This window comes from Alligator mississippiensis, chromosome 2 (assembly GCF_030867095.1).
Source record: "Alligator mississippiensis isolate rAllMis1 chromosome 2, rAllMis1, whole genome shotgun sequence".
In the NCBI taxonomy this organism is placed as follows: Eukaryota; Metazoa; Chordata; order Crocodylia; family Alligatoridae; genus Alligator; species Alligator mississippiensis.
In genome coordinates this window covers 262,985,546-263,011,668 of record NC_081825.1, presented here as the reverse complement: position 1 = coordinate 263,011,668, position 26,123 = coordinate 262,985,546, and the positions used below count along the sequence as shown (strand labels likewise).

The 26,123-nt window shown below is 43.4% G+C and overlaps 1 protein-coding gene across 2 annotated transcripts in view; it reads left to right on the top strand.

Moving 5' to 3' along the window:
• The window catches only part of POMT2 (protein O-mannosyltransferase 2), a 48,742-nt gene that overhangs the window by 12,332 nt on the left and 10,287 nt on the right, over positions 1 to 26,123 (top strand). For both annotated transcript variants that reach the window (XR_002087529.2, XM_019478897.2), the window contains exons 7-18: positions 500 to 606; positions 3,691 to 3,773; positions 6,380 to 6,489; positions 8,476 to 8,542; positions 9,327 to 9,396; positions 14,511 to 14,589; positions 15,464 to 15,615; positions 16,308 to 16,399; positions 17,985 to 18,061; positions 23,698 to 23,769; positions 24,001 to 24,060; positions 25,087 to 25,192. Coding sequence is in view for 1 of the 2 variants with exons in the window: in XM_019478897.2 (XP_019334442.1) it covers positions 500 to 606; positions 3,691 to 3,773; positions 6,380 to 6,489; positions 8,476 to 8,542; positions 9,327 to 9,396; positions 14,511 to 14,589; positions 15,464 to 15,615; positions 16,308 to 16,399; positions 17,985 to 18,061; positions 23,698 to 23,769; positions 24,001 to 24,060; positions 25,087 to 25,192 (1,075 nt within the window). In the remaining variant the exon portion in view is untranslated. The remainder of the gene's footprint in view (positions 1 to 499; positions 607 to 3,690; positions 3,774 to 6,379; positions 6,490 to 8,475; positions 8,543 to 9,326; positions 9,397 to 14,510; positions 14,590 to 15,463; positions 15,616 to 16,307; positions 16,400 to 17,984; positions 18,062 to 23,697; positions 23,770 to 24,000; positions 24,061 to 25,086; positions 25,193 to 26,123) is intronic.

Below are 26,123 nucleotides of genomic sequence, written 5' to 3'. Positions count from 1 at the left end.
ACAGAGTTTTCCCCAAGACTCCTGTTGATTAATAGCCTCATCAGGCTTTCATTTTCTCCCATTACCGCACTCCACATATCTTACTTTGAAAACCCCTTTCACCCCTACCTGGCTTCCAAGATCTGTGCTGTTCCAGTAATTTATGAAATCTTGTATGGGCCTGACTGTCAAAGGTGTGGAGTAGTGCCAGCTTGCATTGCTTGCCTTTGGAGATGTAGGTGCTCAGGATTTTTGAAAACTGGCCCACTAGTCTGTTCCTCTGCTTTTCCAAGTGTGCCTTACCTTTGCGTCACACATTGAGGTGGTTAGGCCTAACAGCCATTCTTTCCTAAAAAAAATCTTTGTTGGTAGAAATCTTGCAGCCTGCCAAGGAACTGCTTAGCTCTAATGTTCCCAGCACTCTGTGTGAAGAGTAACCTTCTAGAGAGATGTGCTTTGCAGTCCCATTGAGGGGCATTCCTGCAGTGGCTGCGATTAATCTGAACTGTTTCTGTTGCAGGTCATGTTTGGGAAACACTTGCTGGCACGAGCGCTCTGCCTCATCCTGCTGCCTCTTGCCCTTTACATGGCTCTGTTTGCTGTTCATTTTGCAGTATTAAATAAAAGGTATTTCTCAAGCATGTTTCTCTTAGTTTTCTTCCTTATCATAGGAGGAAAATTACCCCCTGCCCTTTGAATTGAGAATCACTATTTTAACTCTCTTGACTGATTTTTTTTTTTTTTTTTTTTTTTTTTTCTGGTAAGGTTTTAGTGTTAGAAGTCAGAAGCCATGTCTTAGACTAGCTCTCTGCCTGGACTAAAGTATGGTTCTTAGCTGGTCTGTGTGTGCAGAGCACCCAGGTCAAATTAACAGTTGGACTATGTTTTAACATGTTGCCAGTGCCAAACTGTGTTGCAACCCCATTGTGGATAGATACATATAGATTATTTAAAGCTGCTAGTGCATGTGGTAGGTTGTTCGTGTATACTTTTAAATAGTGAGAAATAGCAACTAACTCAGTGATCTTGTCCTGCTTTGCAGAAATTACCATAATTATAAGATCAACAGCTCCCCTTTCTCCATATTATTCAGCCTGTTTGTACCCTTTTAATAGGTGGGGAAAGTGACTTGTACAAAGCCATAACACAAGCCATTAGAAGAGCTGGGACAAGAGCCCTGACTTCATCCTAGGCTAGTACTTTAAATATATAACTGTCCCTTCGGTGCCACTAATTAGATTAAGTCAGAGGGTGTAGGTGCCTTTGTTTTCTGTAAAAATTGTTCCTTTTTCAGTAGAACCTGTGCTTGGAGTTGACCAAAGGGTAATAGTTTTGTTCTGTGGCAACTACTGATTTTCAGACATTGATTTCATGCTGCACTGGAGCCAAATAACCATAGTTCAGACTTTTCCATTACAAACAGGAAGGGTGAGGAAGGAGGGCAGAGGGGAGGGCAGGGCAGGGCAGGGACCCATCCAGAGGGGGTGCAGTGGTGTGGCTGTACCCTCATTTTGTATTGCACCACACCACGGGAGCCTGTGGGTACTTTTTTAAGTCCCTAAAGCTGGTGAAAATCCTCCTTCCTGCTCAAAGGCATGCTTTTCCTTATCCTTCCCCACCTGCCTTTCTTGCTCTTCCAGGAGCAGAAAAGCACTAGAGCTGTTTCTGCCAACTGGTGGGTGCTGGGCTCAGCTGGGGACAATGGCAGCAGGGATGGATGGTGGGTTCCCCCTCCCAGTGCCTGCTCCCAGCAGGGTGGAAGAAACTACTCTTCCCTTACTCTGCCCCTTTCCTTCCCCAGCTGAACCCAGCCTCTGCTCAACTCTGCATGCTCTTGAGCTTTGCTGTCCTGGAGCAGTGGAGAAAGTAGCAGGGGCAGGCAGAGGAATGGTGGTGGAGGGGAAGAAAAGGAAAAGTGGGGGGAGAGGGAGTGGTCCTGAGCAGGAAGGGTAAGGGAGGGGGAATTTTCACCTGCTTTAGGGACTTTAAAAAGTCTGCCCTCACTGGTGGGGGTAGAGGAGGCTGGGAGCAGGGGTTGCAGCCACCTCTGCAATGCAGACCACTGCTCCTGCACCGTCCTTTGGGAAATCCTGGATCTGCCCCTGGGTGAGTGTGAGTGTCAGTCCCCACTCTGTGGTCTGATTGTCAGACTATGAACTTGGTTTTTGGGGAACTATATTTAAGTCCCCACTCTGTCCGAATCAGAAAAGTTTTTCATCCCAGTTCCCTCCAGTCAAGCAGAATGGATGCTTAAACACAGGTCTTCTGCATCCTAAGCCAGTGTCCCAACCAGACTTTTTTTCTCTCTTCTCCTCTGTTCTGTGGACCAAAAAACTTTCCAGACTTTTTGGAAACCAGTCCACCTTTGCAAAATGTTTTGGCTTCAACAAAATCAATCTGATTAGGACTACCCACATGATGTTAAGTTTTTCCAGTGAGAGAAACTCCACTCCAATGCCCTGCTCCCACATTATGCCAAGTGTTTCCAATGAAAGAGAAGGAGGGCTGTATAATGATGGGCCACACTCTAAAGGTAGACCAGCAGTCAGTACATGTGGAATGGGTACAGTGGATAGTAAAGTGATCAAGGTGGTAATTGCCCATATGATGGCAATAGAAGGAGAACTTAAGAGGTACTTAAAAATAAATAAGCTATTCATTATCTTTACTCCCTGAGCTTGAAGGCGTGAGTCTAGTGGTCTCACCAAAAGCATCTTGACTGTTGTGGGCCTCTAGTGGCCACTGAGAAGGATTGTGACTTGTCCAAGGTGACAGTGAATCAGCATTGTGTGTCATAGAAAGAAAATTACTGTACCTTGTGCAGAACTAAAAGGGTGAGGCTTTTGATGGCCTTTGATGTCTTGAAATCCTTGAGGCTGTTGAAAATTGCCTGCAGGAGTATATACAGGTATCTTTTGCCACTAAATGTGAGAGCTAGGCACCTCATGGAACTTAGGTCCCTCTCTTGTCTGTATTTTGAGGCTGATTAGTACAGGGGTAGGCAATGTTTTTTGTTCAGAGTGCTGAAAAACACCACAATGCCTACCTCAGAAGGTGCCGGAGTGCCAGCATGGCAGAAAAACAAAAATGAGGGCAAGGGGTACATGGCAGGATGCCCTGCTTGTGCCCCTGTCCCCCAGCCCTGCTGCCCCTTACCCTTCAGCCCCTGACCCACAGCCCGGGCTCTGTGGCTGCCAGCAGCTACCCCAGCTCTGGGTAGCTGCTGGAGCCCAGGCTGCTCCCAGCAGGACTTTCAGCGTCCCAGCTGCCTGCTGGGAGCAGCCTGGGATCCCGGCTGGCAGCAGCTCCCCAGAGCTGGGGCCAGCTGCAGCCAGGAGGCCCCAAACAGCTGTGCCGGGCTCTGGGCTCTAGCATCAGCTCTGCACCAGTGTGTGCTCCTGGCTGCAGCCGGCCCAGGCTCTGGGGAGTGGCTGCCAGCTGGGATCCCGGGCTGCTCCCAGCAGGCAGCTGGGACGCTGCAAGCCCTGCTGGGAGCAGCCAGGCTCCATCACTGGCAGCAGGGATGTGGAGCTGGGGCTGGCTGCAGCATGCCAAGCAAAATGGCCTCGCGTGCCATGCTTGGCATGCATGCCAGGGGTTGCTGACCCCTGGACTAGTGGTTTTACATATTTCTTGCTTAAAAATGATTTAATTCCTAGGTTTATACATTCCCATAGACTCATGGTCTGTACATTCTTTGCTGTCTCCTAGTGGACCTGGTGATGGCTTCTACAGCTCTGCCTTTCAGTCCCGGCTGATTGGGAACAATCTTCACAATGTCTCCATTCCAGAGCGTAAGTGTTCAGGGCCTTTGGAGAATAAACAGCTCAGACTAATGCAAGCAACATCATCATACAGGCAAAACAAAACATAACAGTTGTTGGCTACAAATGTCCAACTCGGGATCCTTAAAATTCTAGTTTATTAGGCGGATTGAAACACTGTAATCATAAACCTTGGGGCTGGTCCCCACACATGCGCACACATATACACACACACTACAGGCTACAGAGTCAGGTATACCTATCCTACAAGCGCTGGAGTCTGCCGTTGATGGCCAGTTGAGGCTTCTTGCAGCGTGGTGGTATCCTCCAGAAGGGGGTCGCCGGCTGGTCCTTCTGGCTGGACAGGTCTGGTCGAGTTGGTGATCAAGAGGGCGCCACTGAGGGTCACTTTTCACTGCCTTTTATCTGTCCCTGGCAGACTTTGGTGACTCCCCAGTTTTCAGGTTTGCCCAATCCAGGGGTCATTGACCCTTGTGGGACTTCCCCCCTGGTGGCTACTGGACAGGATCTGTCAGCCCCAGGGGTCATCTGCATGTATGTGCAGGTTTGGGAGTCCATTGATGAATTTAGAATAGGGCTCTGGGAGTGGTCGATCTGGAGATATTCAGCCCAAAAGTTGGTCCCCTGCGTTGATTAACTCAGGCCAGGGCTTCTAGCCCTTGATCAGTGAGGTTTAGAGATTTCCCGGTTGTTACACTGTCTTCTATTGAGTTCTTCCCTTGGTTGATCTGCAGCTTCCAGGTGATAATTGCTGTCTGCTGCTACTGTGTTACACATTCAATCACTGATTCACTCACTCTTTCAGGGGCCAGCCTGATACAGAGAAGGACAGTTTGATTCCTGCCCTTGCTAACATTGTTACAATGTATAACTTACTAAAACACATTTAGTTGAAAGGTGAGGAGTATAAAATATAAAAATACCAAACTACAAGGGGAGATACAAAATGCACACACACAAATTTTAAAACACAATTCCTTATCTTAAAGTGAAAGAGAGAGGAAGGAAAAAAAGGTAGAAAAAGAGAAACATATCCAAAGAGGGGAGAGCAAATTCAGGCAAGAGGAAAAGGGGGCTTTCTGCTACACAGTCTTGAAATCCAAACCCCTTGTAAGCCAGTGGGTCAGTTTGCCAGCTGGAGCAGTCCAAATAAAGCCTGCATTCTCAAGGTTAGTTCCCTGTTCCTTTCTTCAGGGCCATCTTATTCATCAGAAGCTTAAGGCATACGTGCCTGATCCAGTGCCTGTTACAAGTTTCTTTTCTGTATTTCTAATAATATTTGAGAAATGGTTACAGTTTGGATTATTTTTTTACCACTGCTGCTTTTGCTTTGCTTTTTGTCCTTTACTTTGCTTGGGTCAATGAAACAAGACTTGGCAGTTTTCCTTATTTTTTTTTAGGTGTTGGATAACATGATGTGTGTTGGATTTGTATCCATCTGTGCAAGAGAAGGGCTTACATTGAAAATGTGAACTCAGAGTACATACTTGGAATCAGAGCCTCAGGTCCAGCTGAGTTGTATTTAATGTAAGGCTGGGTACAGCAGATAGTCAACTGATCAAACTGGTGATTGGCCATGCGATGGTAATGGATTTGTTAAAAGCTTTTAAGACTAAATAAGCTATTAATTAGGGAAGCCAAAGTTGGCTTTATGTCATTTTGTGATTCTCAGATCCAGAGTTAGGACCATAGATTTCCCTCACGTCATTTAAAACAGCTTTAGCACTGCTTCAGCTTTTGCCCAACTGTCCCCTGTTCCAGTAGCAGGGGACTGCCAGAGTGCAGTGGTGCTCCGGCCAAATTCTCTCCCTTTCCCCAGCCATGTCTGCTGTGCTAGGGGCTAGTGGGCAGCTAGTTAAGCTTGTTTTAATATCTCCTTTGAATGGCTGAAGGGCACAAAGTACTGAGGCTGAGGATCCGGATCACTCTTGGCTACTCCATGAAAGTTGCCTAGAAATTAACGATGAGAGAGAGAAATTAGTTTTTCTGTGTCCTTAGCTTTGCTTTGTGTATTTGACAGCAGTGAGAGTACATGTAATCAGTTCCCTACATCCCCTATGTAGTCAGTCTGCCATTTTTTCCTATTGCTTATATGAGTCTTTCTGATAGCAATAAGGGAAAGAAAGACAAGGAAGGGGTAAAAGGGGGAGAGGGTGAGGTTCCAAAACAACAAGCATTGGCAGGAGGACTCAGGCATGTGCAAGATCTAAAACAGTTTTTTTAGAATTACCTAGGTCATAGTTGATTATGCTCTTTAAAGAAAAAAAAAACCCTGGACTTTTACTTATTGAACTTAATTTAAAAATCAAAAGAAAAAAATTTCTTTTGGTATAATCTCCTTTCTATGCTCTTTCTCCAAAAGCAGATGTTGTGTGTTACTCTAGTTCTGCAGTATTGCTGGATTGCTGGAAGTCTTTAATAATAGTTTGTAAGTAGTAGGTTAGTTGACAGTGAGTTGTTTGTAATGATATATCATGGTGGGGGTGGGTGGGAATGGGCTTGCTTGAAATAAAGGTTGGAACCTGTTTTGTTAGTCCCTGCAGTGCAGTCTGACTATGGAGTGATGTTTTATGGGAGAGCTGCCTCAGACCTGTCTCCCTTTCTGTTTCTTTTAGATCTGGCATATGGCTCTGTTGTCACAATGAAGAACCTGCGAATGGCAGGGGGGTATCTTCATTCACACTGGCACCTGTACCCTGAAGGAGTGGGAGCACGTCAGCAGCAGGTCAGTATGTTGCTGTTGTGTGTAGCATGTGTCACTGTTGCACTACAGCCACCTTGTGATATATGCTCTGTTCCATTTGGAGCTGCTATAAGATTTAAATCCTCCAGTAAAAGCAGCTGTTCTTTCCTGCTGCCCTATTCCATTGTCATTTTATCTGGGAAGGTGTAAGTCCTTCCATTTTCCATTTCTGGCTAAAGTGGATGCCAGAAATGAGAGAGAGCTTCAAGGAACTGAAGGAGGTGATACATCACGATGTCATAGTACACACCCCTGATTAATGTGTTATCCCTGTGGGCTCCTGCACTGAGCTTTTAGATACAGCTGTGACAGAGGCTACTGTGGTTTTTAGATTCTTTATTAGAATTATAGTGGGGAACCAGGACTGTCTCCTGAATTTGGTCCTTAGTTGGGAGACCTTGGTAGTAGAGAAACCTGAAATTTTACCACTCTTACACCAGAAGGACTTGCTTGCAATAGTGAGGGTACATCATAATGGAGAGATTTCTTCCATTTTGCCCTCTGAACATGTGCCAAAACAACTTAAAGACATATTATATTTCCCAATGAAAGAGCAGCTGCTACCTGATGGAAAGCTGTGTAAACCCTTGTACGTTAGAATTTTGAACAAGCCCCCTCCAATCTTTCCCATTAGATTTGTAATACAGTTTCTGCAGTTCAGTTCCTATGCTTCTCAAAATTCTGCAAAAAGGTCTTGCTCCCTTTTGATCAGGGAATCCCTGTTGTATGTGAAAGCATGAAAAAATACCTTCTGAATTTCCCTACAGGTACTTTAAAAAGCCATCTCCTTCTATGGACAGAGGCAATTTGTAACTGCTTCAAAAGGGGAGGAGGAGTTGTGTGTATCAGCTGTTATGCTGTACCTGTTACCACTGCATGCTCCTGTAGCCAGACAAGTGAATAAAAAAAAAGAAGTTAAAATTGCAATAATTTTGCTCCGCTTGTATCACTGCAGGAGCATGAAGACATAAGTATACCATGCAGCTACCTATTAACCACATTGCCTTTGTGGAGAGCATTAAGTGGTAAGAATAAAGGTATGAGAGTCTCTTCTCCTCAGTTTTGTTCCTGTCCATGGCACTGACCTCTCCCACTATCCTGGGCACATCACTTCCTCATTTTATGCCTTGTTTTCCACCTTTTAATACTTACTGCAGAGCTGGAGACACTTTATTTAGTAGATTAGGGTTCTTTACTTTCATAAACCAACAGTAAAAAGAAACGGCTATCTGATCTTTCTGAGCATTTCTAATAAAAATATAAACAGTGCAGCAAGAATCAGCAACCCCATAACATGCAATAATACTAGCTAATCAGATAGTCCCAAAATAAAGAAAATTCCCCATTTTTCTTTAACCTCAACCTCAGCAATATTTGTGTTTAGATCCTCAGATGAAAGCGACTGAAGAAAGATGGTTATCTTCATTTGTAATTTCCCTTCTGTATTACAAGGACAATTGCTTAGAAGTAGAATCACTTTGTATCTGCTTATTCCTAACCAGAATCCTAACTGTGTCTTGATGGCAGTACTATTTGTTGCTGTGGAAGTGACTGAGATGCCACTTGCATGGTTTCTAATATCAATGGGGGGAATTTCAAGAGTTTCATGTTGTACAGCTTGTTGTGGAAAGAGCCTCTGAACTAGGGCTGAGAGAGGAAATAGAGCTGCATGATTTAGAAGTCATTACCAGGAAAAAAGAGTAATAGAGGAAGTGTAGAAAGCTGCAAGTGTCATAGCACACTGTAACACAGGTACTGTATTTCCCCATTTGGTTGATAGATTTGTGGTCTGGATTAATCAGTGTCTAAAAACTAGGACTTTTAACTGGGGGCAGCATCACAAAGTTATCCTGTATTTATTTTATTAGCACTGGATATATTTGGTATTTAGAGTTGCTGATGAAAGGAGCTTTTTCCTTGGCCAGACCCTGACTTGTTGGATGAAATAATTTTTCATTGTGTTTCCAGGTCACTGCCTATTTACACAAGGACTTGAACAACCTGTGGATTATAAAGAAATACGATTCGAACGCAGGCAAGCAGAACACTAACAAATAAGCCATCTAACTGATACTTCTGTTTTTAACTAGCATGTTCTTGCATAGCCTCTTGGGAAACAAAGCAGTTTTCAGGTGGAAGCCAGTGGTGAGCCATGTGCCATGTAAATAAATCATAACTTTATTTTCCTTCCAGATGTTGATGTTCAGCTTTTTTTCCAGCTAAGAGCTGTGATGATAACTTGCTAGACAACCACAGACTGCAATGAATACATACAATGAATCATATTTGAGTTGCCATATTTTTTTTATTCAGAGGTGTGCCTCCCAGACTACAGGTTCCAGAATGCAATAGATTTTTTTTCTTAGTGCATGGCTGCTTGGGTCAAAATAATGTTGGACATTGGGAGTAGTTGTTTGGACATATCATCCATTATTTAGATTCCCCCATGGTATATCTGGAGCATGCTTGTTATATAGGGTTTCCTTTCTGTCTTAGTTTTGCATAATTAAAGTTGATGAATGGCTGCTAAAATCATTCTTGATTTATATTTCTAATCTGTGCTGAACAGCATGGTTTCATCAATTTCCCTATTGGACCCAAGGGCAGCCAAAGTCTTTGTTTTAGAATACTGCCATAGAGTTTTAGGGAGGAACCATCAGGGCCAGTTATTACACTTAAATTAGGGTTCATACTGCTTCTAGAATCCACTGATGTGATTTACTGAAGTAAAAAACTCAGTATTCTCAAAACTCTTCCTTCAAGGACATTGATTCATTTTTCAGACTTGGTAATGAGATCTATTTATTCGCTCCTTACAGATCATTTGGACCCGTCTTGTACTGTGGAGTTTGTGAGACATGGAGATATAATTCGGCTGGAACACAAAGAGTAAGGTTATCTCTTGGGATTTCAATAGAATCAGCATTTGAGATAGGATTGGTGATGGGAGGACTTGTCTCTAGTCCCCTCTCTGCCATGAATGCTTGGCTTGAAGACTATCAGGGAATTTTGGTGCCTGTGTTATGTCTGTATTTTCCTCCCTTTCACTGTTCAGCAAGAAGGTCTCCCTATCTAATCGACTTTGGTTGCCCTCAATCATGGGAAAAGTTTATGGAAAATGTAACTAGTTAAAGTTAAAAGTTAGCAGCCTTTAAAATGAACTTGAGTTAAGTTAAATATTTCCACTTTCAACTAGTTAAAAGGTAGGTTAAAAAGAGAGTAACTAGTTAAAAGTTAAGTTGATTCATGAGAAATGCATGAAACACGGTGAATTGCCTCTTAGCATCATTTTTCATTTTCAAATGTAATGAGTGGGGTTCTTTTCCATGAGCCCACAGAAGCCCACTAATTTACTTGGAACTCACCATGTTTTACCTGAAAACAGTGTTATACTTGTCATACAGTTTTCAAAATAACAATTTACCAATACCTATGTAATGTTAGATCCTTCTCACCCTCTCCATGTGAAGTACTTTGTAAAAGTCAATGCATCATATAGGTATACCAGAATAACAGAAAGGAGATATTCATAGCCAGGTGACAAATGAAAGCTGTTCCCACAGAAAACCTCTGTTATAACAATTTTTATTGCTCAAAAGGTAACAAGAGGGTATGAAATGCATCTGAATTAGAAATAATGGAAGTGTCTGAAAATCAGAATTAGACTGAAATGAGAAAATCAGTTTAAATGAGAAAAAGAATGCTCAATTACATAGCAGAAAGTGTTTAAACATGCTTATTGAACTTCAGCAAAAGCTGCCTTTCAAAATTTACATCTGACAATTTTCCTCTTCTGTCTTGCAAAACTAAACCCCCACTACTGAACAATTGCTCTACATGGGCAGATGAGGGAATGATTGTGTTATAATGGACGAATAGTTTTTTCATAGTAGGTGACATCTCAGATAAGTTTTTCACGTATGAGAAGTAATGCTCAACTTCTTGGGCCTGGGCTGCTGGTTCTGATTTTCATTAAAATTAAAAAAGTCATAATCTGCTTCACCCTCACTACTTGCTCCACTCTTACTGGGATCAATGTCTCTGCTTGTTAGTGCTTTTCCTCTCCTGCAGCCAGCTGGCTGCCCTGTTGACTTCTCCAAAGGCACAGAAAATGCCAGCATGAACTAAAGAACTCTGGAATTTGTAGTTCTTAAGAGACCATGTCTCCTAGGAAGGCACGCTACTCTGTCTCTCAAACAAGAAGTCCGAGAGTTTCAATAAAGAAATATCATTCCATGTAGTGGGGCTAACAGAGACCTGGTGGGATTCATCCCATGACTGGGCGGTACATATTGAGGGCTATAGATTGTACAGAAAGGACAGGTCTGGGAAGAAAGGGGGGGGGGGGGGTTGCACTTTATGTCAGTGAGCAATATACATCAACCCTCATCAAGACAGAATCCAAGGTTGAGGAAGTAGAAGGATTGTGGGTTAGGCTACATGGGGGGCAAGGAGAAAGGGATTTGGTGGTAGGGGTCTGCTACAGACCCCCACACCAAGGGGAAGAAATCGATGCGGGGCTCCTGAGGCAGCTCTCGGAGACCATAAAAGCTAAAGAGGCGGTAGTCATGGGAGACCTAAACTACCCAGACATCTGCTGGGAGACGCAGACAGCAAGGTCCCATCGCTCACGCAGGTTTCTAACCTGTGTACAGGACCTCCACCTGACACAGGAGGTGCATGGTCCCACTAGGGGGAATGCCATACTGGATCTGGTATTGGCAACAGGGGATGACATGATAGGGGACCTCCAGATCGGTAGCCATTTGGGAGACAGTGATTACCTAATAATAGAATTCAACATAAGACGTCGAGTGGGTAAGGTAATTAGTAGGGTGAAAGTGCTAGACTTTAGGAAAGCTGATCTCAATGCACTCAGGCGATTAGTCAAGGACGCACTGCAGAGTAGGAGTTTTGATGGGATGGGTGCCCAAGAAGGGTGGCTGTGCCTTAAGGAAACGATCCTTTGGGCACAAAGCAAGACGATCCCCGAGCGAGGCAAAAAAGGGAAAGGGGCCAGGAGGCTTCCTTGGCTGACCAGAGAAATCCAGGGCAGCCTAAGGGCCAAAAGGGGAGCACATAAAAAGTGGAAATAGGGTGAGATCACTAAAGATGAATATACCTCCTCTGCTCGTGCTTGTAGGGAGGCAGTTAGGCAGGCCAAAGCTACCATGGAGCTGAGGATGGCAACCCAAGTAAAAGACAACAAGAAATTGTTTTTTAGATATATTGGGAATAAAAGGAAGGCCCAGGGAGGAATAGGACCCCTGCTAAATGGGCAGAAACAATTGGTGACAGACAGGGGGGACAAGGCTGAACTCCTCAACAAGTTCTTTGCCTCAGTGTTCCTAAGTGAGGGACACGACAAGTCTCTCCCTGGGGTTGTAGAGAGGCAGCAGCAAGGCGCCAGACTTCCATACGTAGATCCTGAGGTGGTGCAGAGTCACTTGGAAGAACTGGATGCCTTTAAGTCGGCAGGCCCGGATGAGCTCCATCCAAGGGAGCACTGGCCAACATCATTGCAAAGCCACTGGCGGGAATATTCGAACGCTCGTGGCGCACGGGCCAAGTCCCGGAGGACTGGAAAAGGGCTAACGTGGTCCCCATTTTCAAAAAGGGGAGGAAGGAGGACCCGGGCAACTATAGGCCAGTCAGTCTCACCTCCATCCTCGGTAAAGTCTTTGAAAAAATTATCAAGTCTCACATTTGTGAGAGCGCGGCAGGGCAAATTATGCTGAGGGGAAACCAGCACGGGTTTGTGGCAGGCTGATCGTGCCTGACCAATCTAGTCTCTTTCTATGACCAGGTTACGAAATGCCTGGACACAGGAGGAGGGGTGGATGTCGTATACTTAGACTTCAGGAAGGCCTTCGATACGGTATCCCACCCCATACTGGTGAACAAGTTAAGAGGCTGTGACTTGGATGACTGCACAGTCCGGTGGGTGGCGAATTGGCTAGAGGGTCGCACCCAAAGAGTCGTGGTGGATGGGTCGGTCTCGACCTGGAAGGGTGTGGGCAGTGGGGTCCCGCAGGGCTCGGTCCTTGGACCGATACTCTTTAATGTCTTCATCAATGACTTGGACAAGGGAGTCAAATGTACTCTGTCCAAGTTTGCAGATGACACAAAGCTATGGGGAGAAGTGGACACGCCGGAGGGCAGGGAACAGCTGCAGGCAGACCTGGATAGGTTGGACAAGTGGGCAGAAAACAACAGAATGCAGTTCAACAAGGAGAAATGCAAAGTGCTGCACCTAGGGAGGAAAAATGTCCAGCACACCTACAGCCTAGGGAATGACCTGCTGGGTGGCACAGAGGTGGAAAGGGATCTTGGAGTCCTAGTGAACTCCAAGATGAACATGAGTCGGCAGTGTGACGAAGCCATCAGAAAAGCCAGTGACACTTTATCGTGCATCAGCAGATGCATGACAAATAGGTCCAGGGAGGTGATACTTCCCCTCTATCGGGCGCTGGTCAGACCGCAGTTGGAGTACTGCGTGCAATTCTGGGCGCCACACTTCAAGAAGGATGCGGATAACCTGGAGAGGGTCCAGAGAAGGGCAACTCGTATGGTCAAGGGCCCGCAGACCAAGCCCTATGAGGAGAGACTAGAGAAACTGGACCTTTTCAGCCTCCGCAAGAGAAGGTTGAGAGGCGACCTTGTGGCTGCCTTTAAGTTCATCACGGGGGCACAGAAGGGAATTGGTGAGTATTTATTCACCAAGGCGCCCCCGGGGGTTACAAGAAACAATGGCCACAAGCTAGCAGAGAGCAGATTTAGATTGGACATTAGGAAGAACTTCTTCACAGTTCGAGTGGCCAAGGTCTGGAACGGGCTCCCAAGGGAGGTGGTGCTCTCCCCCACCCTGGGGGTCTTCAAGAGGAGGTTAGATGAGTATCCAGCTGGGGTCATCTAGACCCAGCACTCTTTCCTGCTTATGCAGGGGGTCGGACTCAATGATCTATTGATGTCCCTTCCGACCCTAACATCTATGAATCTTTGTAAGTCCTAGAGAGTGGCTGTGTCAGGAAAAACTCTGGGAAAGCCAGATTTCAATTTTTAAAAACTTTTAACATACTTTAAAAAAAAGTTAAAGTTAACCTTTTTTTAACTAGTTAAAGTTTAAAGTTAGCCATTTCTTTAACTTTTTAATTTTTTAATTAGTGAATTAACTAGTTAATTCCCATGACTGGCTGCCCTATACATTATATCACATTAGTCCGCTATGTAGTAGAAGCCTGTGACATTGGAAGCTTTCAAAAATTCATGCTTCAAGCTCAGAAGTCATGACATTTGAAAAATAACTGTTACATGCTTACTTTGTGTTCTAGAAACTTACTTTTTTTGCAAATGAAAGCTGTGAGATTGTCACAGATCATGGTATTAGCAGCTGGGGTTTTAACACTAATGTGCAAATCACAGTAAACTCTTGACTTGCCAACATGATTTTGTCAACTCTCATGCTGAGGAATGCTGGGTCCTGAAATGGGAGACTTCCCAGAAAAACTGTTGTGCTGCACAAGTGATCTGCAAATGATCCAACAGATGGCACTCTTCCCTTTGAACCATAACTGAATGGTCCAGTATGCTGTTAGGGAATTCTGTGTAGCTAGAGGATGCAGTCTTTTGCATGAGAATCAAACTGATGCTCACAAGTGGTCTGGACTTTGAGGTTCTCTTGCCACTATTTGCAAGCATTGGGCTTTTAACCTCCGTGTTTTGGGCTCTTCATAAAAGCCACACATCCCTTCAGTTGCAGCTGAATGTTTTCTCTTCTGTGTCCTAACCTGCAGTGTTCTATGGTCAGTATACTTCTCTACCCAGAGGTGGCTGAATACAGTTGATAATAAATAGTTCAGAAAATTAATTTGTAATGCCTGCAAATTGCTGGGAGAGGGGTTCATATATGTGAGTTTTTATTGTTGATTGAAAGAAAAGTTCTTCCCACAAACCATCCTCAGCATTCAAAGTGAAACATAGTTTCCACTTGTATTTCATTGCAGGACTTCCAGAAATCTTCATAGTCACCAGCATGAGGCCCCCTTGACAAGGAAACACTTTCAAGTCACTGGATATGGAATAGTAAGTGAAAAGCAAGAATAAAACCTCCCTCTCTACTGGGGGTGGGAGGGAAAGGGAATTCACTCCAAACCAAATAACTTAATCCTGTTTTTATTTTGTCTTTTAGCTATTTTTTAAAATCTCTGACAGTACTTACAGTAAAGGGGGAGGTTACGGGGGAAGTTGGAGCAGGGTGATATGTGTACATCTGTAGGTGTGGAGAAAACCTTATTTTATTACTGAAGACTTAGCATGTCACATATTTAGGTCCTGTATCAGAATACATATATATGAGACTGGACAAAGAATGTCTTGCATTCGAATGCTTGTCTAACTTTATCCCAACTATATAGTCAGTCCAATAAAAAATATCACCCTAAGAAATCCTTACCTCTCCCATATATATGAGGAAGCAGATCCCTGACTCTGGCAGCCCCTGGCTCTTTAAATGCGTAACTATGCAACTCTAAAGCTGCAATGACAAATATTTTCTGTACTTGGCCTTGTGGTATATACATATGGCTTCTAGGGTCTAGGCTGAGCAGTGAGGAAACTTTGTAAATGTTGTCAGCTTTGTCTCCGAAGATGAGGGGCTGTTATTTACTAGGGTATCCATTCAAATGGTCCCTTGTTTAAAATGCATCTGCTTAGCCCAAGAGACCTGTAAGGCACTGTGGTAAAGAATTTGAGGCTTAGCAAGGTACAAATGGTAGGAAGGCAGTAATCATGAGCTCATTTATAATAGCTGTTTCCTGGTGGGGAATTTCTGTTGTTATTACCGAACAGGTTGAGTCGGGTTTCTTCCATGTAGCTTTGTCAACATGTTTCAGAAGATTGCGTTCTACTGTGCCTCACTTTGACAGCTGCTCTCTCTTGTGGTGTGTTTGAATGGTAGAATGGAACAGGAGACTCCAACGATTTCTGGAGGATTGAGGTGGTGGGCAGGAAGTCTGGGAAACTCATCAAAGTCCTACGAAGTCAAATCCGACTGACCCATGTGGCCACAGGGTGTATATTGGGCTCCTCTGGGAAGACGCTTCCAAAATGGTAAACAGGCTGCATCCAGCTTGTGATTCTTCCTGCCAAAGATCTATTGCTGGCAGCTGATGTTCATCATTGTCACTGCTTTGCCTTTGTTAAGTAGCACTTATTCCAGATTAGGAAATAATAGCTTTTTTCCCCTCTGGAAAGTTTACTCTGTCACCACACTTCAGGCCCCTTGCACTTCCCTTCTGATATCCTCTACTGTTAGTCACTGTTGTAAATAAGATGGCAGATTAGATGAATAATTTGATCTACTGTGATGATTTCTTTGATTCCATAATGGAATTGCTATAGGCATGGATTGACTTAAAGTGATAATGACTATGTTGCCTGAATAGAATATACAAGATGACTTGAAACTGGGAGCTACAAATGCTCATTGCCCCTCAAAAGAAGGTCAAGTTATGTGTCTGTATAAATATGGATTTAGATGCCTAATGTTAGGCACCAAGGATGAAAAAGTTTGTCTTCGTATTTACAGCAGGCTTAAAATGGTAGACCCCTCTTACATCTAGTTCAGTTTCTGTCTGCACTGTGATAGTATAAGACTTTTTGGATGCACTGGAAAGGATCTGTGAAGGTTAAAAACCTTAATTTGTGCTGCTGGGAAATGTCAGTGTGAATGAAAAAATCAGAACTGAATTGTAAATGGTGATTTTTTCAGAAAGCTGGTGATTTACTGTCCTGTTTATCAGGGGCTGGGAACAGGTGGAAGTCACTTGCACTCCGTATCTGAAGGAGAATCCCAGTTCCCTCTGGAACATTGAAGATCACATCAATCCTAAGTGTAAGTGATGTTTCCTTTTTTTCCCCAAAATCTCTTGGAGCATTTTACATTAGGTAGGTTGGCTTGTTTTCAAAGGAGGTGAGGGGTTATTAAGTGGCTGTTGCAAGGCATTGAGGGTTTTTTTACACGTGCTCCTGGGTGGGGGGAGGAAGCGTTTTAATTAGAGCTGTTCTAATTAAAACACCCGCAGTGTCTCGTGTATTCAGTGTCCCACATTTCTAAATGGTGGTGGGGGTGTTTTAACTAAAGCTCGTTTGACGATGAGCTTTAGTTAAAGTGCCCCCACTGCATTTGAAATGCAGGGATGCTGAGTACATAAGACGCTGCAGCATGCTGGAGCACTTTGATTATAATGCTTCAGCAGACTTGATTAAACGAGTCCACTCCAACATATTCTAATCACAATTAGAGCATGTGTATAAGTGCCCTGAGTGTTTAAGAGTCCTGGTCCTCACTCTGACCTCCTCCTCGCCCCCATCTCCAATTCACTGGCTTTGGTACTGACCAGCTACATTAATTTAAGCCAGTTGCTTAGCTTTAATCTGCCTCAGTTTTTATATTGTGAAATGCTTATACCTACAAGAAGCATTACATAATGCATTTTGAGATCTTCAGGAGCTGCAATTATAGTCAGTGCTCCTTAGTTAAGGCTGCAGCCATTGTTTTGTTATGAGGTATATTTTGAACTCTTCTTATGTTTGCAACTGAAGGAGCTATTGTTCCAAATCTGTCTGTGATTAATCTATGTGGGCAGCAGACTTTTGTAATGATTTTGTTTAGAAGTGTAGGGTCCACTGTACTTTGCTGTGCACTTGCTGTGGTTTCATTTGCTTGGACATTCCAATAATGAGACTGCTACTAATAGCTTTAAATAATGGATGATAGAATTGTAGCATGGATTAGAGACAGACTTCAGCATTCCAGTTATGACACATGTGCCCTCCAGCACTATCCAGAAGTTAGACCTGTTTCACAACCTTATTCCCTGCTTCATTCAACCTGTATTATTCAGCTGTGTTGTGTGTCCTTCCCTCACCTTGCCCACCCAGGGATAAAAGAGACAAGAAGCAGAAATGCTTCATTTCTGTTTTGCAGAAGGCTTGGGCAAATTTTGGCTTAATTAAAAACCCCTAACATTTTGCAGCCTTTCAGAAACATCAGATTCAAACTAAAAGAATTAAACTCTGGGCTGATCGTTTGGCAAAAGCCTGCTCCCATTGTCATGCATTTTTGCCTTTTTACACACATGGCTGATCTGTGAATACACAAGAGCCTGTGAGCAGCGGAGCTCTTATTTCTGCTTCAGCCCAAAGACTGATTATTTTGGGAAGCTTTATCTATTTTCACACTCCTGAAAGTACAGCAGGAAATCAGAGTGTGGATAAGTAGTGAAATCCACTTGAGAATACTTTCATGACTGCAAGAGGTTGTGTTTAGAATATGAATGAAATTAATTGGGGACTGGGGAGATACCAGAAGCAGATTCCTCCGAGATTTGACATGGGAGGAGAGCTTATTATGCATGTGTTCGAGGAAGACATCATGCACAGGTTTCTAATTCATTTCTCTTTTGTTTGATCCATAGTGCCTAATATCAGCCTGGATGTTTTGAAACCGTCCTTCACAGAGATTCTGCTGGAGTCCCACATGGTTATGATCCGGGTAGGGCAGATTTATTTCTAGACCATTTTTTGCCTTTCTAGCTAAATAAAACATTTACTGAGATGGCCTGGGGATGGCAGGTAGGAAAGACAGTATGCTTCTGTAGCTTAGAGGAAGAAGGCTGCCCTTATACTTAATTTCCATCATACAGTTAGGAAGTTCTGGGTTCAGTTCCTGGCTCTATTCTGCATTTGATTTGACTATAGGCTAGTCATTTAATTTCTCTGTAGTTTAGATTCCCTCCTGTAAAATGAGAATGTTAATACTTCCATTCCTTGCTTGGTGGTTTGGAGTATAAATTAATGTTCACATGTCAATAATACAGTGGTAATTGAGGCCCTAAAAGTGCATAGACCCTGGATACCTAGTCCCATAAGAACACATTAATACCCAATGAGAAAACTGAAAACCAGTTATCTTTCAAAAGCTTTCAATGCTGATATTCTCTGCCCTTCTCACCCCTCTTCCTTTATCATTGCAGGTCTTTGTAAAACTGTGGTTTTTCCTATAGTCTTCTCCTCTGAGGCCATTCTGTATAGCCCCTGTCTAGTCTTTTCTCTTTCCTGTGCCTTTCTTTCTCTGCTGTAAACAGGAATGATACAGACCTCAGAGAGGACTCTGAGGTTTAAGTTCTTATTATTTTGTAAAACTCTTTTTAAACTCTGAAAAAACAGGGACTGTAGTATTATTAATGCTAATCATTTCCATGACAACCAGTTATAACATTGCTCCAGGTAAGGAGACATCAACAGAACCGTTTCCATGGAAATAATCTTCATGTCTCAAGGAGGGCTCTCTTTTTGGAGCAAAGGAAAATCTACAGGAGCAGCTGGACTCTTAGCAAGCTGAGATTCTGCTCTTTCTGCAGTGTCCTCAGCTGCAGAAACGCTGTCAGAGACATGTAAAAGACATCTTGAAAACATTCACCCTTGTGCAGTAATATCAAACTTTCACTGTCTTCCAGGCTGCAGTCACAAGAAGGTAACATAATTTTGCCCTTTGTGTGCTCTTCAGATGCTCCATCCAGCAGAGGGCATTGGTAGCTGCCGTTCACTAGGGTATCATATGTACCTATGCATGTGCACGCACCAGCCTAAGTTTACATAATACTGTGTGGTGCAGGAAGCAATACCTGTAGTGAATCAGAGCTGGCAAACTTTAACTGGGCTGGAATTTTCCATCTTATGTGCCGGCTTTAAGTTGAATTTAAAGACATAATCAGAAAAACTAGTTAGGCTGTTTCTGAGAATGACAATGATGCTAAGGAAAAAAGTGTCTTGTTTGACCCATGTTAAACATACAGCAATCTTACCCAAGACAGAGGCTAAAAATGGCTTTGGGCATATGCTCAGGACCATTTGAATGTAGCTATATTGCCTCATTTCAACATACAGGCTGGGAGCGCATGGGCATATTTCAAGAGGGAAACCTGAAAGCAGTATAGATTGCCTTTGGTAAGCTCTGGTCTCTGCTTGAAATTAGGGGCTCCAGGTTTAGAAGGGGTTGCTCTGGGGCTGAACTTACTGTGAAAATCTGCCTACATCTTGCCAAGTTATGGGACTCTGAAAATCAGTATTTGCACATACTCAGTAAATACAGTTAGAGTAGCAGCTTTCCATCACAGTTAATCTTCTTCAGCAATGTGTCTGTCCTTCCCTGGTGCTTATCTTCTTTCCTGATCTCCTGTGAGCCTCTATTTTCCCACTTTATCCATAGCACAGGCTCATTGGTACTGCTGTTCAGTGTGCCGCATTCCAACATTTCCTTATCTTATTGTTTCTGCTATCCTTTCCCTTGAGCTGTCCTTCTCCTGATCCTTTCTGCTGCAACTGGTACTTCCTAACTGCCGAGTGCTTGACTCTTCAGCATACTTTTAATGTAGATTTTCATGAGTAGTATCATTATAGAAACTATACAAGGACAATTGTTTGTAGGTTAATACAATACTTCAGACCAAATTTTCAAAATACAGCCTCTTAGATTGCATACCCACCTTCTCAAATCTGATGTTCCATGTGCTTTGTATTTGCAGATTGAGATGTTAGATAAATACAAAATTATAGCTGATGAAACGTGCATGATGCTGTCACACAGGGCTATCCATTACTTGGTAGGTTGGGCCTGTTCAAAGAAAACATGTCTTGATTAAGCCAAATGTAAAGTTATACATCTAGGAACAAGGATTACAGGCTGCATAGCTAAGAGAGGCATTTAAATAGTTTCTAGTCTTACAAAGAAACAATTGTTTGATTAAAGTCTATATTGGTGGATTAACCTACGGCCCATGGGCCAAATTCAGCATGCAGAGTTGTCTCATCAATTCCATGGGGCTTCTTGCAGGTCTGGAAATGTGGCAGCAGGGGTGTGATGGTGACATTAATTTCAGTGATAATAACATAGTGGCTGTGGCAATTAATACTGCTACCACTTCCCTGCTACCAAATATCTGGACTTGTGGGGAACCCCACAGGCCAAATGACAAGGCCAATGTGCCAGATTGCATCAGCATGCAGGGTTGGGCCAATGTGTAGGATCCAGCACATGGGGCTGGGCTGTGGCACCAGATCGCACTGGCAGACCAACCACACTCACTCTGGATCCGGCCCACAAACTGAACCTGCATACAGGATGTGGCCCATAGACTGGCTTAGTGCCACTCATCCAGACTGTGGGTTGGATAGATTGAGCACTACTAGTCTGTATGGTGAGTCTAGTTTCCCTTAACATCAGTATGTTTGGTTCAGTGCAGCTACAGCTTGGCCATACCTGTTTTGGCAAAGTCCTTGTCCTACACATCTAGAAACTGTGTGACTGCTGCAGTCGCTGTGTTATCAGCACTGAAATTCTTCCTGGAAAAGTCGCTCTTCAACTTGGGGAACAGATAGATATCTGAAAGAGTCAGAACTGGTGACTAGGTTGGATGGTTAGCAGCTTCAAAAGCACATTTGGTCTCTGTGGTTACTGCTGCCTGGAATGTGTGGGGTGATGCATAGTTCTGGAGAAGCCACAGCCCTTGATGTGGCTTTCCACAGCACTTGCTCTTGATGGCTTCTTGTAAGCACAGCCTTTCACTAGCGCAGTATTCCCCATGAATGGTATTGCTTGTTGAGAGGTAGGCAGTCCGTTACAATTGTCCCTTCACTGTCTCAAAAACTGGGTCATGACCTTACTGACTGATTGCCATCTTGATTATTTTGCGACACAGAGATTGTTAATTTATTTTGCATGCTCTGATTTTCAGTGTCAGGATTTGGGTGTTATGAGATATAGGGATGACCTGTGTCTCATCCCGAGTCACAATCTTGCTCATGACTTTTTCTAAGTATGTTTGGAACCACCTCAAAAGTTTCTCTGGAAATGTGAAGTTGTTCTTTTTCTGATCAGTGCTTGACATTATGGGCACCCATCTTGCTCACACCTTTCTCATGTCCTAGTTATCATAGAGGATGTTAGACAGTGACCCACTGTTGATGCCCACAGCCTCAGCTCTGTGCTTGACTTCTGATCTTCAGTCATTCATTACTGTTGTGTAGCCTATGTCAATTTATTCTGGTGTAGTGGCCTCAGTGCTTATTCTTCCTTGCTTAAATTTAGCAGCCCAGTTATATTATGATGTGTAAAAGGACATCCTCCCTACCCTATATTTATAGATTTCCTTTGGGTTCTGTCCCTTTTTTTTCAGAGAAGGTACTTAAACCAGTGCTTTGATTTTCATTCTTCTCTAGTTGTCAGATTTTGGGGACTGACTCCCTTTGACACATCAAGATCTGCAAAGATAATCATGACTGCTAAGAGAGAAACGCATCAAAATATTAATACTTTGATTGGTGAAAGTGGTTGGGCTTTAACATTAAATAAATAGCTCAGGGTAATTCTTTTCTGAATATGTCTGCTACAGAGTACGAGTCTGTATCTTGGGAAGCAGTGACTTAGAAATGGATATAGGAGACATAATGGACAAGCAACAAAATTTGACCACAGAGTGCAGTGCTGTGATAAAAAGGCACACGATCCTTGGATATATAAACAGGGGAGGAGTAAGCAGTTGGGAGGCATTTTTTGTTTGCAGTAGACAGTGGTGAGACTGATACCAGAATGTTGTGTACAGTTCTGCTGTCTACTTTTTAAGGAAGGATGTTGAAAAATTGGGAAGAGTACATAGGAGAGAGAAGGAATTTGCAAGCTAGAGAAAATGACATACAGTGAGAGAATAAAATAAAAATCTTTTTAGCTTGTCAAAAAGAATGAGGTGACTTGATTAAATTGGATAAGTAGCTTCATGCAGAGTGAAAAACAGGTACTAAGGGGATATTTAGTATAACAAACCAATGACTGGAAGATAAAGCCAAAAAACATTCCAACTGGAAATGAGACACACATTTTAGCAGTAAGTATAATTTAATCACTGGAATAAACTGCCAAAATAAATAGTGGATTCTCCTTTTGATATCTCTAGATTAAGACCTGATGCCTTTTTGGAAGTTGTTTTAGTTGAACACAATTTATAAAGGTCAGTGTATAGGTTGTAGAGAAACTTATGGGCCTTTGACATGCTAGAGGTCAGATAATATAATTTGATGGTCTGTTCTGGTCATAAATGTTGTGAGCCTATGAATAATGAGCTCCCTATTCTGCTGGTGCCAGTGGTCAGGCATACAAAGTACCTTGGTCTGTGTTAGAAACTAGATTCAGGACTGTCTGTATAACTTTCTACTTCCAATCAAGTGTCAACTGATCTCTGAATTTATGGCATAAATCCTGTTAAACTGAGCCTTGTTTTTGATGATGATGTTATACCAGATGACCACTTGAGGTAGCAGGAGTTCTACTGAGAATCATCACTTGCTGCAGTTTCTTACTTGTGCATACGTGCGTATAGAGCTTTGCCTATGCGTCTCAAAATGTCAAATGTTTTTTCACTCCCATTCTGAAATTATAGTGAATTACAGCCACTGCCATGAATTGTTATTTCACATAAACCCATGCAAATGACCTGTAGTTTTATGACCCAGAATGATGAGTTATTGTGTAGTACCTATCTTGCCACCTCACTTGGGCCATATTCAGTGATGGCAGTTACTGTTAAGCTCTGTGCCTGGCCTGTCTAATCTTCAGGTGCTCACGAAGTCTGATGTTTGGTTTGTTACTGGGAAGGTCCCAATTCAAATCTGTCTCCTCTGTGTTCTGTACATGATGGGCTTAGTAAGGCTCCCACATAGACAGCAATACATCAGGGATGAGGACCTGAGCTGGGCACCTCATACTGACTTCTGGGCCAGCTTGTCATTTCATTACTGGAGCATGATTCAGTTTTCAGAACATTTTTTTACATGACTGCATGCTAGTGAAAGGAAGAGCCCAAACAAAAGCTCTTATGATGAGAGAATGATGTGACTTGCTGTTAATTGATATAGCTGTGGGTGGGTTTTCTAGAAGAAACTGTTCCACAGAGAAATGTGGTAGCTCCAGCGGGATCTGACACTCAAATCTGAGTGTTTCTAAAAGGGTGTAACCAGAATATTTGCTTCTGCACGTGTGTGAATACATCTGAGAGCAGAACAATTTTCCTGTGTTCCTGAACAACTCCCTTGAAGAAGAGTATGATTTATAGTAATTTTTCTTTCAACTTCCCATAGGGTAACAGTGGCCTGAAACCAAAGGAGAATGAAGTCACATCCAAACCGTGGCACTGGCCCATCAATTACCAGGTATGTTGATAAACCCACCTTTCTGTCTGGTTGAAAATGCTTTAGATTGCGGTAGAGTGTCTTTTTATTAAAATGAAGATGTTGTGGACTTTATTTTGGGCAGAGTTCAAATAATTTGGACATGGGAAAGTGACAAGGCTGAGAAGAATCCTATCTGCATAAGGATGAAGATAGATACAGGCTCAACAGATGACCTAATCTTTCCTCATCTTCTGATCTCTTTCTCTTTAGGGCCTGCGTTTTTCTGGCATCAATGAGACAGATTATCGGGTTTATTTGCTGGGAAACCCGGTAAGTTGGGGCATTTTTGCAAAACAAAGGAAGTGCCTTTCACAAATATTAAGTTCTCTCTTTTCTAAAGACAGGCCTCCTGCTCTTTCTCCTTTCTACTCCTGTTGTGTAGTTTCATTTAGCACTTTCTTGTCATGTCTTATGCACTTACTACCACTTCAAAGTCTTCCTAAGAACCCAGACATCTTTACAACTAGATCTGGACTGGTTACAGAGGTGGGCAGATGAGAATAGGATGGGTTTCAGTACGGATAAGTGCAAGGTGCTGCACCTGGGGAGGAAGAACCAGCAGCAGACCTACAGGCTAGGGAACTCCCTTCTTGTCAGCACAGAGGCAGAAAAGGATCTTGGAGTCACTATTGATTCCAAAATGAACTTGGGCCACCAATGTGGGGATGCAGTTAGGAAGGCTAACCACACCTTGTCATGCATCCATAGATGCATCACAAGCAGGTGATCCTCCCCCTCTATGCAACATTGGTCAGGCTGCAGTTGGAGTACAGAATCCAGTTCCGGGCGCTGCACTTCAGGAGGGATGTGGATAGCATTGAGAGGGTCCAGAGGAGGGCCACTCGCCTACCCTGCTGCCCCCTGATCATGCCCTATGAGGAGAGACTACGGGACCTGAACCTGTTCAGCCTCCACAAAAGAAGGCTGAGAGGGGATCTGGTGGCTACCTACAAACTTGCCAAGGGGGACCAGCAGGCAATGGGAGGGTCCCTGTTCCCCCGAGCACTACCGGGAGTTACAAGGAATAATGGCCATAAGCTGACTGACAGTAGGTTCAGGCTAGACATCAGGAGGCACTACTTCACAGTCAGGGCGGCCAGGAGCTGGAACCAACTTCCTAGGGAAGTGGTGCTCTCCCCTACCCTGGGGATCTTCAAAAGGAGGCTAGACAATCACCTAGCCGGGGTTGTTTGACCCCAGCATTCTTTCCTGCCCATGGCAGGGGGTTGGACTTGATGACCTGCTTAGGTCCCTTCTGACCCTACTAACTATGAAACATCTGTCTTTCCCATCCAGGTAGTCTGGTGGCTGAATCTAGTCACAATCGGAGTGTACTTCCTAATGACAACTTCCACCGCTGTGGCCATGAAGAGGGGAGTTCAGCAAATGACTGAACACAGAGGTGAGGCCAACTCTCCCACACCTACTGCATTTGTACATTTATATGTTCATGATACAGGAAAGCTCCTCATATCCCTTATATCATGGAACATGTATCTACTGTATCACAGGTCTCAGCAATTGAACAGTATATGTTCAAGTAGAACCTGTATAAATATTTAAAATACATATGGTTGTAGAAGTACTAAAGCTTACTACTGGAATGAGGTAAATGTTAAGAAAAAGAGAGAGACTCATTTTTGCAAGCTAGAGAGGACCATTCTGAACCTGAGGTTTGACCTCTTGAGGCCATGTATTTAATTCAATGATTGCATCCAGTTCAGCATCTTGTGGTGAGCTCAAGTGTGTTTTTTAGAAAGAATTGTGTCTTCATTTAAATAATTCTTCATAGTGATGCATGGGGATGTAAATAGAAAGATGGGATGAAATTAAAAGCAGGTACATTTAAGCTAAATATCAGGGAAACCTCCCTGACATGGAGATACAGGAGACTACAGAACAGTCTCCCTAGGGAAGTGTTAGAAACTCCATCCTTCAAGTAATTTGAAAATGAACTGTACAGCAGTGTAGCAAAAACATTGTAGGGAGCAGTCCTATATTGGCTGCAAGGGAAGGGGATCAATTTGACCCAGGGGAGATGGTTCAATTGAATCCATCTCGCTTTATGATTCTGTGACACATGCTGTATTTAATATTATGCATCCCTGTTAAAATGAAGCACACTAGCTGGTGCCTAGTAGGGAGCTGATAGAATCAAAACTAGTAAGTGGATATTAATAGCTCTTTGTCTTCCCTGCTGCCTTCTCTGTGTAGGTTGCAGAGCCCTTCACAGAGCCTTAGAGATCAAATCTTACAGCAGCTTGGTGACATAAGCCAAGGTTTGCCTATAGAAAAGGTTCAGGGGAGAGGGATCCAGACTCAAAATTATTTTA